The sequence below is a fragment of the Bos javanicus genome, chromosome 19 (assembly GCF_032452875.1).
Source record: "Bos javanicus breed banteng chromosome 19, ARS-OSU_banteng_1.0, whole genome shotgun sequence".
NCBI lineage: Eukaryota > Metazoa > Chordata > Mammalia > Artiodactyla > Bovidae > Bos > Bos javanicus.
This window is the reverse complement of record NC_083886.1, coordinates 34,620,771-34,636,876: the sequence shown is the minus strand read 5'-3', so window position 1 is coordinate 34,636,876 and position 16,106 is coordinate 34,620,771. Positions and strand designations below refer to the sequence as shown.

Below are 16,106 nucleotides of genomic sequence, written 5' to 3'. Positions count from 1 at the left end.
AGTCAGAAGGGGCAGCCGTCTTCCCTGAGGATGACCACGCCCTCCAGCTCTCCTGCTTTCAGACTCGAGACCTCAGATGGAGGCGATGAAGATGGTGCCCAGGGAGACACAGGAAATGGGGGCCGGAGCTCTGAACCACCCCCCATGGAGTCCCGGTTTCAGAGTGAGGACCGGAACTCCTCCCCACAGATCAGAGTGAACCTCAACTTCCGAAGGGCGGCAGGTGCCAGGTGAGGCAGCAAGTGTGGATGGAGCCTGGGGCCTCACTTCTAGCAGAAGCAAACTGGGTAGCCTGGCCCAACACCAGCGCCCCTTCCCCACAGCCTGCGGGGTCCTCGGTCTGGCTCTGATGGCTCCAGGGCCGACAGGCTGAACTCTGCTCTGCTCGCTGAGGTTGCTGCTTCCAAAACTTTCCCCATTCTTGCCTTTCTGTCTTCTGGGGTTGCATTTCTCTTGGTAGGGACATATTCTTTCAGCTCCAATTACTCAACTGAGCCTGGCATGTTCCTTGTTTGTCACAGTCCCTGCGAGGGGTGGTAGCAGGATCCACACCCCAGTCCAGAAGAGTCAAGGACATCCAGGAATGTCCCGCATGCTCCCAGGCTCCTCCGAGGCTGGACCTGTTGCCCTGGGGACGTGGACTCTGGGGATTAAGGACAGTGGGCTTATTCTTGGAATCACCTCCACTCTTATTTTCCTGTGATGTCCACTAATTCAGACCCTGGGCACCACTCTGGCGGGGAGCCCTGTGGGTGTGGGGGAGGGGTGCACCTGGCATGCCCCAGGGTGAGGTCTGCCATATCTGCATGGGCCAGACAGCACTCTGCAAGTGAAACCCCTCCATCCTTCCCTCCCGCCTCACTCACCCCTGGGACTCTGCCGCCCGCCTTGGCCTCCCAGCCCAGAGCCCCCGTCCTGTCTGTGCTGCAGGACCGAGGTCACATTCACACCAGGGCAGGAGAGGATGCTCGCAAAGCTTGTGGGATTGGGCCACCAGCCCGAGGCAGAACCAGCCCCTCGGTGCCCTTTGTGCCCCATGGGCTTCCCTGTCCCAGGACTCTGATGCTGCCCTGTGACAGGAAGTGCCTGTCCAAATAGCCACTTCCCCTAGCCAGACTGCCCCGGGCTCCCCAGTCAGCCGCAGAGCCCTCTTGGTCATGCTGCATCCACGTGGTCTGCTGGGTGAATGATGGTGCATCAATCATGCGATCACAGCTTAAAACACGACTGATCCCAGCAACCCCCCACTCATCAGAGCCTCCAACCCTTTCTTGGTTGATCCACTCCATGGTAGACCTGAGGGTCCCCAAAATGTCAATTAGTCCCCCCTTTGTCCCTTCATATTGGCTGGTCATGGTGCCAGGAGCCCAGAGGCGAGCTGGCCCTCTGTGAGTAGGGACGGGTCCAGGCGGGGGTACCCCACACAGCACTGCTAGACTCAAAAGGGTTACCAGCCCCTTCTGGGGATTTTCCCCGAAGTGTGGCTTCTCAGTAAAATTCTGAGTGTCTGGTTTCCATTTTGGGACCCATCTCTCTGAGGAAACTCTGTCCAGGCTGGAGTTTCTCTGGAGTCGGGGTCTGGAGTTAGTTGAGCCCTCGCCCCCCACCCCACCCCCCTGCCCCATGAATTCTGCACCATGTGACTTTGGGAAGGTTACTTTATCTCCTTGTTTGTCTGATAGAGATTGCTCACCCAGGACAGAAGTGATGGTCAGGGGGGCAGCTGCTCTGTTGTTAGTCCATGGATGGTCTGAGAAGACGAGGGGCTTTTCTTGATTCCTTGGTGGGGACCAGTGGTGCAGACAGCCCCCAAGTCTGTGGGCACCTCCGGTAGCCCTGTGCTGACCCAAACCCCAGTTCAAGGGCCATGATGAGTTCCTGTGCTGAAATGGACAGTGAGCTTGTTGTGAGACCCTCAGGGCACCTAGAGAGTGAGAGCAGATCTCCCAAATGCCTGAGCTCGGGGGACGCAGAGACCACAGCCCCGGACAGCCTCCTCCTCCAGGGGTCTGAGCACCTGGGGTCTCATTGGTCAGCCTGGGAGAGTGCATGCTGCATGCTAAGTCACTCAATCATTTCTGAACTCTTTGTGACCCCATGGACTGTAGCCTGCCAGCTCCTCTGACCATGGGATTTTCCAGGCGAGAGTACTGGACTGGGTTGCCATGCCCCTCTCCAAGGGATCTTCCTGACCCAGGGATTGAACCCGTGTCTCCTGCATTGCAAGTGAATTCTTTACCACTCAGCTACAGGGAGGGTAGAGGCCCTCAAGAGGCTCCCATGGGGCTCCCTGGGAAGGGGAAGAGCTTCCCCTCTTTTGGGGGCCCAGAGCTCTCTTGCAGTATCAGTCACAAACCACATTCCCACAGCCAGCCAGACCCAAACCGCTTTGGCCGAGACCGGCTCTTCAGCGCTGTGGCCCGGGGGGCCCCCGAGGATCTGGCGGGGCTACCAGAGTACCTGCGCCGGACCAGCAAGTACCTCACAGACTCGGAGTACAGAGGTAGGCTACTGCTCGAGCCAGGGACTCATGAGCTGGGCCGAGACTGAGCTCCCTGGGTGGGTCTCGACCATGGTCAGGAGCTGAGAGGCAAGGAGGGGCAGTGCTCCTAGCAGCTCTCCTGCCAACAGAGCCCGCTACCCTGTCCACCTACCCCACCGGCTCCCGACCTGGGCCTGCCTCGGCCACCGTCAGCCATGTCAGTGGCGAACGGATATTCCCAGGCTTCCTCAGTGTGGCCTTTCCCTGCCCCTTTTTCAGTAATAGCATCACCAAGATCTGACACACATACCACACACTTCATCCATCTCAGAGCGTTCTTTGCCCCAAATATAAGTACCTGTAATATTTGGGCTGATGAAGAAAAGAACATTTGTGCATTCTAGAAGGCTCAAATAGTAATGAAATGTATAAAGCTGAGGGTAGAAACAGTCCATCATCCTGGCTCCTAATAATGATATGGAATACATCTTTTTAAACTTTAAATCCAGGGGGTGTATATTTATAGAAGTGGGGCCGTGCCATGTGTGCTGATCTGTAATGTGCTTTCCCCCTCTTACTACATCTTATAGCACGCTCCATCTCAGTGCACAGGCCTCTAACTCAGTCACCGTAACAACCGGCGGAGTTTCCCACCCTGCACATTGACCACAGTTCAGTTAACTAACCCCCTACTGGTGGCCATTTATATTGTTTGTAATTTTTGGCCTCAACACTTCTGTGTACTAAAGAATTTTGTATATAATTCCACGTGATCCTTACAAGAACCCTAGGATGGTCCCATTTTACAGTGAGGAAAATTGAGGTTAAGAGAGGCCAAATGACTTGCCCAGAAGAGACAGTTTTTAAGCGGTAAAGCCGCTTAACAAACACTGCTCCAAACGTTCTTGTGTAGAGAACGTTGCCTACACATCTTAGAAACTTAATTTATAGGGTAGAAAGTGTAGCATACCAGAATATTACTCAGACATAAAAAGGAACAAATTTGAGTCAGCTGTAGTGAGGTGGATGAACCTAGAGTCTGTGGTACAGAGTGAAGTAAGTCAGAAAGAGAAAAACAAATATCGTATATTAATGCATATATATGGAATCTAAAAAAGTGGTACTAACGAACCTAATGGCAGAGAAGGAATGGAGATGTAGACACAGAGAATGGACTTGTTGACACAGCAGGGGAAGGAGAGGGTGGGACAAATTGAGAAAGTATCATTGACGTGTATCCGTCAATGATACTTTCTCAATTTGTCCCACCCTCTCCTTCCCCTGCTGTGTCAACAAGTCCATTCTCTGTGTCTACGACGTGTATCCACTACCATGTGTAAAATGGACAGCTAGTGGGAAGCTGCTGTCTAGCACAGGGAGCTGAGCTCAGTGCTCTATGATGACCTAGAGAAGTGGAATGTGGGAGTGGGAGGGAGGCTATAGAGGGAGGGGATTTATGTATATAATTATGACTGATTGGAGTTGTTGTATGGCAGAAACCAAGTCAACATTGTAAAGCAGCTTTTCTCCAACTAAAAAATAAAGAAAATTGCAGCCATACCTGTTGGTATTCTAATACCTCTGGCTTGAGCCGTGTCACCCTGCAGCATGGCTGGGATGCTCCCTGTATGGGTGGGTGGGCGGCCTGAACACCACAGTGCTCCCTCCCCTCCTCCCGCAGAGGGCTCCACAGGGAAGACCTGTCTGATGAAGGCTCTGCTGAACCTTCGGGATGGGGCCAACGCCTGCATCGAGCCGCTGCTGCAGATTGACCGGGACTCGGGCAATCCCCATCCTCTGGTCAACGCCCAGTGCATGGATGAGTACTACCGAGGCCACAGCGCCCTCCACATCGCCATCGAGAAGCGGAGCCTGGTCTGCGTGAAGCTCCTGGTGGAGAATGGGGCCGATGTGCATGCCCGGGCCTGCGGCCAGTTCTTTCAGAAGAGGAGGGAAGAGACCTGCTTCTACTTCGGTGAGCTGCCTTTTTGGATAAAGTGGACTTCAGAGGGGATAAGGCCTTGCCCATGGTCACAGGGTTAATGTGACCCTGAAACCCAGACCTGTTTGACCCCTCATGCTTCTAATTGCTCGGCTACCTGCAAAGGCAGCTTGTCTAAGAGATGTTTTACCCTTATCTGGCCAAGGAAGCTCACTCACTACACACGAGCTCAGACCAGGGCCAGGGGAGCGGGAGGCTAGCACTGGTGTGTGATGAGACTCGACCGGACAGGGCATGGAGGAAGGGACATCTGTGCCCAGCGGCAGTGGGTCTGGGCCCTGGCAAAGAAAGGAGACAGAGGCAAGGGGTGGGAAGCCTGGTGGGCAAGCCCACACTCTGATCCCTTAGATGGTAAAGAGCTCCAGGTCCTCTCCCTTGGGTCGGAGCTGGACAGAGCCACCTCGACCAGCTCCTGAGAGAAGGCGCAGCTGCCCTAGGCAGGGCCTGGGACCTTCTCTGCTCACTGCCGGGCCTAGCTGGGCCTGGGACCTTCTCCGCTCACTGCCCGGCCTGGGTGGGTCCAGGACCTTCCGCACTCACTGCCTGGCCTGGCTGGGCCGGGGACCCTGATATAATACTGCATCTCCTCCTCTGGCTGCCTCAAGGTGGTCCAGGGAGCATGACGAGCCAATGGGTGGAAGCTGAGAGATCCAAGGCCCAAGCTGTCTCCTTGGCCCCCAGGCGAGCTGCCCCTCTCCCTGGCTGCCTGCACCCAGCAGTGGGATGTGGTGACTTACCTCCTGAAGAACACGCACCAGCCCGCTAGCCTGCAGGCCACTGACTCGCTGGGCAACACGGTGCTGCATGCCTTGGTGATGATCGCAGACAACTCTCCAGAGAACAGCATGCTAGTGACCCACATGTATGACAGGCTCCTCCAGGTGGGGGGCCTGCAGCTGGAGGACATGACCAACCTGCAGGGCCTCACGCCCCTGAAGCTGGCCGCCAAGGAGGGCAAAATCGAGGTGAGCGGCCAGGCCACGCTTTCCAGGAAGCAGGAGGACTCAGCCAGGAATTTTGCAGAAAGAGCCTGGGGTGGTGTCTAGCTCAGAGCAGTTTCGGCATGCACCTCTCCTACATGTGTGTTTATTATTGATAAATTATCCAGGAGCTGCAGTATGAATATATTACATTATAAAGCAGGGATTGTATATTTTTGGCTGCACTGTGCAGCTTCCCAGATCTTAGTTCCCCGACAAGGGCTTGAACCTGGGCCATGGCAGTGCAAGCCTGAGTCCTTACCACTGGACCACCAGGGAAATCCCAGGGATTCTTTTTAAAGTCATTTGGGTTTCTTGATTAGCAAATAGCTGTCTCATATTCTTTGCTGTTGTGTCTTCTTCCTATTGATTGATGTGTTCTTTTTTAAAAAAATATTTATGTATTTATTTTTTTTAATTTTGGCTGTGCTGGGTCTTTGTTGCTGCACACTGGCTTTCTCTAGTTGTGGCAAGTGGGGGCTACTCTCTGGCTGAAATGCAAGAGCTGCTCATTGTGGGGGCTTCTCTTGTTGAGCAGTGTGCACTCAAGGGTACGCAGGCTTCTGTGGTGGCGTGTGGGCTCAGTAGTTGGGGCTCGCAGCCTCCAGAGCTCATTAGTTGTGGCACATGGGGCTTAGCGACATATGGGATTTCCCGGACCAGGGATCGAACCCGTGTCCCTTGCATTGCAAGACAGATTCTTAACCCCTTGACCACCAGGGAAGCCCCATAAGTGTTATTGATCATGAATATAACAGCATTTTGTTTACAATTTGTCATAGTTGCAAATTTTTCTCCCAGTTCAACATTAAAAAATTGTTATGGCATTTTTTGCTACACAGAATTTTTACATTTTTATTAGCTGAGTATAATTATCTTTTTCTTGATTTTTGCTATTGCTTCATTCCTACAAGATTTTAAAACTTTGTGTGTGTGCATGAGTATACATGTGTGTGTGTGTGTATGCATGTGTGTGTATTCCATAGCCATATCTTCTTCCAGACTTTTCTTTTGTAGTTTCAATTTTAATGCCTAAAGGTGATTTATCTGGAAGTTATAAGTTACTCTAACAAAGAATAACCATGAGGAAATTCCCAAGCAGTCCAGTGGTTAGGACTCTGATTGCCAAGGGCTTAGGTTCGATCCTTCATCTGGGAACTAAGATTCCACAAGCTGTGTGGTTAAAAAAAAAGAATAAACATAATCTAGATTTACTTTTTCCTCAAAACACTTTCTCATTGTCTGATCCTTATTATCGGGGGGAGCTTCATGGGTGTACAACCTACACAGTTGACACAGGGCCCCATGCTTAGAACATAGGTGTCTTTAAAGTTTAAGACCAAACTGAACATAAATGGAAGTTTTACGTTTTCTTCCTGCCCTCCAAGGCCCCTGGGGTGTGGGGACCTCCCTTTGTGTCTAGAGGCATGGCTGTGTGACCTGTGGAAGCTACTCCCCAACACAGGAACCCCCGCCCCCACTCCTCATTTGTAAAACCACACTGCTCGGAACCTGTTCAGGTCAGGGACACTTTCTAGCCTGCTGAGAGCTCTAGACTCTGGCCACAGTCATGCACACATGTGTGTAGCTGGCAGCCTCTGATGTCATGGGGCATTAAGGACCCCTGAACTGGGGGTCCCTTGGCCATAAGAGTGTCCAGGAAAGAGGCCTTGGGGCAGGAATGGGGAAGGAAGAGCCAAGGTTGCTGGCAGGCCCTGGCATAGGTGGGTAGGTGGGAGTGCCTACATGGGGCTTAGTATGTGGACGTGTGTAACAGTTCATATGCACAAGTGCATGTGTGTGCAGGGCACATGCGTGTGTCTGCTCTGCAGGACACTGAGTCCAAGGCTTCCCATCAGTGAGGGTGGTGGCCATGCGGGTCAAGCTCAAGCTCACGTGCCTGGCCCTGTAGATTTTCAGACACATCCTGCAGCGGGAGCTTCCGGAGCCATACCAGTCCCTTTCCCGAAAGTTCACCGAGTGGTCCTATGGGCCCGTGCGGGTGTCGCTGTATGACCTGGCCTCTGTGGACAGCTGGGAGGAAAACTCAGTGCTGGAGATCATCGCCTTTCACTCCCGAAGCCCGGTGAGCCTGCGGGGCGGGGGTGTGCCTAGGGGGCTTGGCAGAGCTTCCTGCAAGGTCTACCGCTCGGGCCAGCCTGCTGGACCACGTGGGCCCTGAAACCGGGATGTGGAGGTGTGGCCTCATGTCCTCACCCAGCCCCTGGGCACATGCTCACGCCACACACTGGTGCCACCCGACCTGGGGATCACGCCAGGGTGTCCTCTCTGTTGCCAAGCACCTGCTCAGGACTGGTCACTCTGTAGCTGTGAGGGTGGGGAGGGGTCATTCGGGGCTCCCCGTCCTCTCCCCCTCCCCTGGTGCCCCCAACTGTACTTGCTGAACCAAACGCGCCTCTGACTCTCACCTGCCGTCCCAGCTCCGGCACCGGATGGTAGTCTTGGAGCCGCTGAACAAACTGCTGAAGGCGAAGTCGAATCTGCTCATCCCCAGGTTCCTCTTCAACTTCCTGTGTTACTTGACCTACATGCTCATCTTCACCGCTGTCACCTACTACCAGCCTGCCCTGGAAAAGGCAAGGCGGGGAGGGGCACGTCCTGGGGAGGCTTGCTGGAAACAACCCTGGCAGAAGACAGGGCAAGGATTAGCACCCACCCTGCGGATGCTGACTGCTGGGTGCTGCAGCCACGCGCTAACCTAGCTGGTCACAGTATGGAAGTAACAGCATAGTGGTAACAACAATAGTTAGGACTTAGTGAGTGTGCACCATATGTGAGAAAGTGTTCCACATGACTGACATGTGTTAACATATTTAATTAATCTCACAACAAGTCTCTGAGATGATAACTCTCATCATCGCTGGTTTACAGGTGAGGGAAGGGAGGCACAGAGAGATTAAGCAGCTTCAGGAGATGGGGCCTGAAACCAGACAGTCTGGCTCCAGAGCCCCTGCTTGCTCTGCTGCTCTGGGGGCCTCCCCACTGCTCACACTCAGAATGGGCCCCCAGCCTAGCTATCAGTGGGGGGCTGCTGGGAGGGCACCCCAGGCTGAGCCAAGTGTCTCTTCGAGCAGGACTTCCTCCCACTGGAAGTGACGGCTGGGAACACCATGCTGCTGCTGGGCCATGTGCTGCTCCTGCTCGGGGGGGTCAACCTCCTTATGGGCCAGGTGAGGGCTCCTCCGACCACCCCGCTCCAAACCCAGAATCCTGCTCTGAGGAGCCTGGGCACAGGTTAACCAAGTCCCTGCATTTTCAGGAGACTGAGCCCCATACCTGGTCCCGTGCTGACCAGCTTCAGGGCAGCCTTGCCTTCTGGGCTGAATGCCCTAACCCTACTGTTCTTGCTGGGGTGCCCTCAGGGCAGCAAATGACTCCTGTGATCCCCTGGCAGTGCCAGCTCTGCTCCCCTGTGAATGGAGCTAGATGCCCCCCAGCCCACGGTCCCTTGGCTGGGTCATTCCTCACTTGAGGAGCACAGAAGGGTAGGCTGGGGGCCTGAGCAGGACATCCTCAGGGGAAGATGCTGCCAGCTTGCAGGAGACAGACTGGGCCATGGTGTGGAGACTCTCTGGGAGGCCAGGGTGGCTGGAGCACTGGATGGTCCCTGGGCAGCCAGGGAGGGGGAGGGAAAGGAGCCCCCCTCATCGTATGGAGTGTGAGCCCTCCAGCTGGATCCACAGGGAGCCAGGGGGTCCCTGGCATTGTCTGGGTGTCTTGACAGTTTGGAAACAGGGTCTGGAGCTTTCTCAGCTACCAGCCGGATTCATAAGCACCCCAAAAGTCAAAGCTGCCACCTGAGCCCCCGAGGTGGTTTTGCTCGGATTGTGACAGGCCGGCGGGCGGAGAGCATGGCAGTGGTGATCCAGCCCTGAGGGCAGTGGGGCTGTGTTGTGACCCCCACGTGTCACAGCCTGTCTTCCCGGCCCCCTTGCCCCCCTGCAGCTGTGGTACTTCTGGAGGCGTCGTCTGTTCATCTGGATCTCCTTCATGGACAGCTACTTTGAAATCCTCTTGTACGTGAGGCCTTACCCCTCCTCCCCCATCTTGGCCTGGGCACCACGCTGGCTTTGGGGACCAGGGAGCTCCAGGGGCTGGGACCAGCATGCAGGCCGGACCCAGGAGCTGGGCTGCTGTTGGGTCCAGCTCATCACTGAGATAGTCACGTCAACCGAGTCCTCGCTCTGCCTCAGTGGAGCCTGAAGTCTTTACCTACTGTGTCTCACTGAATCCTTGCTGACACCCGCCGAGTCAGGCATTGTTACTGTCACACTCATTTTACAGGGGAGGGAACTGGGGCCCTCAGGGACCTCACCCAAGATGGAGGTCAGGATGCTCAAGTCCAGTCTGGACACGGAGAGGACATCTCATCTCTGAGACCGCGGCAGGGTTGAGGGGCAAGGGGGGTCTGCCCCGGCCAGGGGAGGCCCGCGAACTGACCGACCCTGCCCCCCCAGCCTGGTCCAGGCACTGCTCACCGTGCTGTCCCAGGTGCTGCGCTTCTTGGCCGTCAAGGGATACCTGCCACTGCTCGTGTGCTCTCTGGTGCTGGGCTGGCTGAACCTGCTCTACTACATGCGTGGCTTCCAGTACACGGGTATCTACAGCGTCATGATCCAGAAGGTGAGAGGCAGGGGCAGCCCCGTGCAGCCAGACTGGCAGAGCTGGACACTGCACCCCAGGGGCACTCCTTTTGGGCTCAGCAGGCAGGTGCCGACCGCCCCCACCCCCAGCTAGGCTAGGCAGAGGGGAACGTGAGCAAGTCTGCCCGTGCCCCGTGCCCCCAGACGCTCACCGAGTGTCAGCATCAGGGCGCACATACAGGCTGCCCTCCATACAGGTAAGCACATGTGCACGTGTGTGCTGGCAAGTGTCCACACAGGAGCACGCGCCTCCTTGCTTGCTGAAGTAGCAGGGACCAAGCACAGAAGCTCACCGGTGTGCCTGTGCTCTGGGTCGTCTGGGCATGTGGAGGTGCCTGCATTCATTCAGTCATTCAACAAACATTTAGGAAGCGGATGCTAGGTATGGGTCAGGCTCTGTTCTAAGTGTCAGGAACACAGTATTTTGTTCACAAACAGAATAGATCTCGCTCTCCTGAAGCTGACATTCTAGCCGAGGAGACAGCATAAGAAAATAAATGAGAATGCTGCATTACACTAAATTCTCTGAAGGAAACATGTAAGGGGGTGTGAGGGACAGTGATGGGCGCTGTAGACTGGCTGTTCTGCGGGTCTCTTTGCAGAGGTGACGTGTACGTTAAGATCTGAGAGAATGATCCAGCCACCACAGACTCAAGGAAGTAGAAATCTAGGCAAAGGGACTGAGGCCAGAAGCTAGAGCGAGCTGGGATGGCTAGGGACAGACAGAGGCTGGGAGGGTATGGGAGGAAGTGCGGGGAAGGGAGTGGTTTTGCTGACCTCGGGGAGGCCCCTGGAGGATTTCAGTCATGTCGAACTCTTTACAACCCTATGGACTATGGCCCTCCAGGCTCTTCTGTCCATGGGATTCTCCAGGCAAGAATACTGGAGTGGGTTGCTATGTTCTCCTCCAGGGGATCTTCCCCACCAAGGGATGGAACCCGCATCTCTCACGTCTCCACATTGGCAGGCAGGTTCTTTCCCACTGAGCCACCTGGGAAGCTCAGTGACATTAAATACATTCACAGTGTTGTACAACCATCTCCATCATCTCTAGGACTTGTCCACCTTCCCCAGTTGAAATTCTGTCCCACGAAACCCGAACTCCCCGTTACTTGCCTCCTCCTTGCCCCTAGTAACCACACTATGACTTTCTATCTCTATGAATTTCACTATTCTGAGTGCCTCATCACGTAAGTGCCAGTCATACAGTATTTGTCCTTTTGTGTCTGGCTTATTTCCCTGGGCATAATGTCCTCAAGGTTCATCTCTGCTATCACACATTAGAATTCCCTTTCTGTTTAAGACTGAATAATACTGCACTGTATGTAGACACCACATTTAGTTTATCTGTTCATCCATCTGTGAACAGTTGGGTTGTTGCCACCTCTGGCTGTTTGAACAACGCTGCTGCAAACACGGGTGCCCAGGTTATCTGTTCGAATCCTTGTTTTCCATTCCTTCTTAAGAGGGCATGTCCAGACGTGGAGCCGCTGGGGCCTGTGGTTTAATTTTTTGGCCCTGGAGGGTTTTGAGCAGGAAAATGATATGATCTGATATAGATTTTTTTTAAAGACCCCCCTTCTCACTGTGGCTCCACAGGGCCTGTGTATGCACACATTGTCCATGTGCGTGTGCACATGTGCAGGGCTGAGGCAGGGTCTGGAGTCACACCTAGTGACCTGGCCCCCCCCACCAACTCTGGGGCATATGTTCTAGGTCATCCTTCGGGACCTGCTCCGCTTCCTGGGGGTCTACTTAGTCTTCCTTTTCGGCTTCGCTGTTGGTAAAGGCCCTCACTCCCCTACCCAGCCCTTGCCCACCCTTGAGGCTGCCCGCTGGTCTCCCCTGGGCTGAGCACCCTCTGCCTCTCTCCCCTCCGCGCAGCACTAGTGAGCCTGAGTCGGGAGCCCCAGGACACCGGGGCCCCTGCGGGTTCCAACACCACAGAGGTGGCGGGGAAGGAGGACAAGGAGGCCCCATACCAGGGCATCCTGGACACTTCTTTGGAGCTGTTCAAGTTCACCATCGGCATGGGCGAGCTGGCCTTCCAAGACCAGCTGCACTTCCGAGGTGTGGTGCTGCTGCTGCTCTTGGCCTATGTGCTTCTCACCTATGTCTTGCTGCTCAACATGCTCATTGCGCTCATGAGCGAGACCGTCAACAGCGTCGCCACCGACAGCTGGAGCATCTGGAAGCTGCAGGTACCTGGGGAGGGTCCCCATCGCCTCCTGCGTCCTGAGCCCCCGAGTGGGATCTCCCTTGTCCATTCCTTCCTTCCTGCACAGGGCTGATTTGAGGATAGATCAGGTCTTGGGAGGTGCCTCGCACATACTAGGTGCTGTGTGTTAGCTGCCATCATCGTTAGTACTAAGTGTTTTCCGAGTGCCCAGTGCAGGGCTAGACATGGTTCTAGGCTCCAAGCATATGGCAGAGAACGAGATGAAGACTCCACCCTCGTGCATCCCGCTTCTGTACTCATCAAGTGTTCAGTGGGGTTAGCTTGGTGGGCGACACATGTGGGATGCAGGGGCCTGGGTTGGCCTGGCCTGGAGGAGCTGAGGGGGAGGGCAGAGGCTGGGGTAGCTGGGAGCTGATGAGACCTGGGAGGGTCAGGGTGAGTCTAGAGAGGTGCTGCGGGGAGAGCCTTGTGGGTGAGGGGGTGCTGAACTGTGTGACCAGTTCACTGCTGACCTTGGGCAAGCCACTTATCTTCTCTGAGCCTCACCTGCAAAGTTCCATGCCGCCCCCACCTGGCTTGAGTGCCAGGGGCAGGCACTGTGAAGTTCTGCACCTGCTGGAGTTCTAGAAGCTGTAGTTATGTGACTGCAAGTCACTGCAGGGCATGCATCACCTGCGGGCTCCCCAGCAATCACCCAGGACACGTCATCCTCAGTCTCTAAGTGGGAACACATTCAGGGGATGCAGGGCTTGACACACAGGCATGTGAACTGTGGGGCTGGATTCAGATGCATGCACTTCACAGATGCTGAGTTACACTGTGAAGTGCCGGCCATGCTGTCTGATGAATCCTTTGTTCCCAGAAAGCCATCTCTGTCCTAGAGATGGAGAAGGGCTACTGGTGGTGCAAGAGGAAGCAGCAGCGGGCAGGGGTGAAGCTGACAGTTGGCTCCAGGCCAGATGGTAGCCCCGACGAGCGCTGGTGCTTCAGGTGAGCAGGGGGGTGGGGCAGCCTGGGGGCCCTGCTGAAAACCAGCGGGGGAGCAGCTAGGAAGGAAAGCCAGGTCGGGAGGGAAAGGCAGGGTCTGCGTGCCTGAGGACTGGCCAGGGCAGGTAAGGTCAGTGCTGCTGGACCTCATTAGACCCAGAGCTCCAAGGCCTGCCGCTCTATCAGTTCATCTTCCTATCCACTGACTGAAACTGAAGGTCCCTCCCCGATGGTCCTGATTAACTCCTTCAGGCCTGAAATGGGGTACAGTCAGGAGGTCAAAAGCCAGAGGCATCCTGGGGTCAGAGCGTGCTAAGCCTGCTGTGACTGGTTGGCTTTGCCCTTCCACCCTCCACCCCGATCCTGACCCTGAGGCTGCAACCCTTCCCCCGAGAGCAGACTCTCCCCACAGAGAGGGAGCCTGGTGACAAGTGCACGGCCAGAAACACACTTTTCTGAGGGCATAGCCCGGCAAGGGGGTGGGTCTTAAGACGTGGAGTAGCTGTGAAAAGACTCCAGAGCCTGGGTCCACAAAGACCCAGCTCCTCTAAACTCCTCTCTGGATGCTGGGGACAATCCAGGTCACTGTGAAGAGCCAGAGGGGAGAGACGCCCGTTCCTCCCTGTGGGCCCCTGGCAGGGGCAACAGTCTGAGAGCTGGGAGCACAGGCTCAGGTGGGCTGGTGGATGGTCCAGAGTCCCGCAGAGAAGACTCGCCCTCCTTACCCTCCTCTGGGGCAGCTGCTCTCCTGCACCCCTGGCCTCCTGGAGCCTCACAGCTACCCTGTCTCCTGCAGGGTGGAGGAAGTGAACTGGGCTGCGTGGGAGCAGACGCTGCCCACGGTGTTCGAGGAGCCCTCAGGGCGGGGCGGCCCTGGTGAGTGGCTGTGGGGTGTGTGTCAGTGTCTGCCTGGCCCACAGCACAGAGAGTCTGGGCTCCAGGCTCCATCCGTGGAGTGGCTTTGTCCCATCAAGTGGTGCCTTCCCCAGTCTGTCCCCCACCTCCTCACCATCACTTGGGCAACTAGCTCCTGGTGCACCCTCCTCTCCTGCTTCTTCCTGTCTAGGTTTCTGTCTGTCTGCTGCACTCTCCATTCATTCAATGGGTTCTGGGCGGACCCAGCAGAGGAACAAGTTAGGGAGCCCCCAGTGCCCAATGGCTCCACCCCGACAGGCCAGCCTGGCCACCCCCACACCTGACTGAGAAGCCACTTCCTCTGCCTTTGCCTCATGGCCCAGGCTTGTTCAAGGCCCCTCCATAGAAAGGCCCCTCCATTCTAGGGTGGTGCTGGCCCCCCTCCAAGAATGATCCCCACCAGAGGCCTATTCTGAGGACTGGCTATCTGCAGGACAGGCCCCTTTAGAATCCTCTGTAGCTCCCACTTCAAGACTTCTGGCTGCCCTTCTCTCCTTTCTCATGCTCTTTCCAGACTCCACCTGCTGTGCCCTGGCCCCCTCCCCACAACAGCCTCCCCATCGCCTGAGAAACCTGTGTGTGGAGTCTCCTCTGGCCTCCAGGGCTCCTGGGTCCTTGACCACACGGCCCTCACTGATAACTTCCTGCCCACTCGTCTGTGTGTTTCCCTCCCTCCGAGCCCTGCTGTCCCCTCCCTTCCAGACTCTGAAAATCCCCTTGTCGTTCCACACCCCACTGCCTGCTGTGACCTCTAACTGGACATCACCATCAGGAACAGCCTTGGGACTGCCCTGCCAGGACCACATTTGTCAGCCCGCCCCTCTTCGCCCAGGCGGGAGGACTTGTGGGTCTCTACCACCCCCTGCCTCCTGGTGCTGAGTGTCCTTGGGACCCTCTGCCCTGCCCCTTCCCTCCCACATCTGCACCCAGACCTTAGAGGAGGCTTTTGGCTCCCGGCTCATCCCACTCCAGTCCCTCTGATACAGACAAAAACCACACACAGCCCCCAGCACACAACGCCTCCCACTGCCTGGAAGGCCATATTCCTCCTCCTCAGGTCAAGGCCCCAAACTGTTGTCCAGCCCCCTCCCTGCACCTCCCTCCATGTGACAGCAGTCCCTCAACAGTGCTCCCTGTTCCTTTCTCTCCTTGGCTCTGTCCCAAGTGCCCTTCCATTCTCTGGGCATCCACCTTTCCCAGCTTCTCCTTGGGGTGGGGGGGTCTCCTCTCTTCTCTGAGCACCTGACTCTCGCCACCCTCTGGCTTTTCAGCACATCATCTCAGGTGTTCCGGTTTCTAACATAAAAGCCTGTCACCTGCAGGCACTCTCAGATCCTGGGAGGAGGCCCCTGATGGGCACGTGGTGGGGGGAGGCATTGCCGGGGACTTCTCGCCTGCTGTCTACAGGTAGGGGTGGTGCCATAGCTGTGGCCTCCTCCTGTTTGCTGGCGCCTGCCTCCTGGGGTACACACCCTGAGGACCAGGCCACCGTGGTCTTCATCCCTTTACAGGCGCCATCACCAGCCCGGCTTTGGCCTCCCAGTCCAGCCAGGACAGCGCGGTGGAGGAAGACCATGTGCCCCTGCAGCCCCTGGAATCCCACTGATGGATATCTTTCCAGTCCCACCTGCTGGCTCTGGGGCTCCAGGGGTCTTTGGTGGCAAAAATGAATAAATATTTTCTTGTGGCTAACTCTCCTGGAAACGTTAGTTGAGTAAAGGTATTGGGCCCTTGGCCTGTTTGGCATCTGCCATTTCTCTGCGAGTTTACCTGTGTCTGGGGCCGGGCTGCTCCCTCAGTCTCCTGGGCACAGGGACCCTCACCTGCAGCCCCCCAGCTGCCCTCTTTGGGGTGCAGGCAGCTGGCCGAGGCGCTGTGCCTGCTGTCACCGCAGAAG

The 16,106-nt window shown here is 56.0% G+C and overlaps 1 protein-coding gene across 1 annotated transcript; it reads left to right on the top strand.

Moving 5' to 3' along the window:
* Positions 1 to 30: 30 nt before the first annotated feature.
* On the top strand, positions 31 to 15,901 carry TRPV2 (transient receptor potential cation channel subfamily V member 2). The gene is made up of 14 exons (XM_061391150.1): positions 31 to 230; positions 2,370 to 2,503; positions 4,164 to 4,457; positions 5,166 to 5,449; positions 7,377 to 7,550; positions 7,906 to 8,061; positions 8,560 to 8,655; positions 9,431 to 9,501; positions 9,943 to 10,108; positions 11,845 to 11,911; positions 12,013 to 12,329; positions 13,170 to 13,297; positions 14,091 to 14,170; positions 15,721 to 15,901. Exons 1-14 carry the CDS (start codon positions 31 to 33, stop codon positions 15,813 to 15,815), a joined length of 2,262 nt encoding a protein of 753 aa, XP_061247134.1. The 3' UTR covers positions 15,816 to 15,901.
* The last annotated feature ends 205 nt before the right edge of the window (positions 15,902 to 16,106 follow it).

Coding starts and splice junctions, on each gene's coding strand:
- TRPV2 (XM_061391150.1), top strand. CDS start 31: ATGACCACGCCCTCCAGCTCTCCTGCTTTCAGACTCGAGACCTCAGAT. Junction 11,912..12,012: donor CCTTTTCGGCTTCGCTGTTG/GTAAAGGCCCTC, acceptor CCCTCCGCGCAG/CACTAGTGAGCCTGAGTCGG. Junction 13,298..14,090: donor GACGAGCGCTGGTGCTTCAG/GTGAGCAGGGGG, acceptor TGTCTCCTGCAG/GGTGGAGGAAGTGAACTGGG.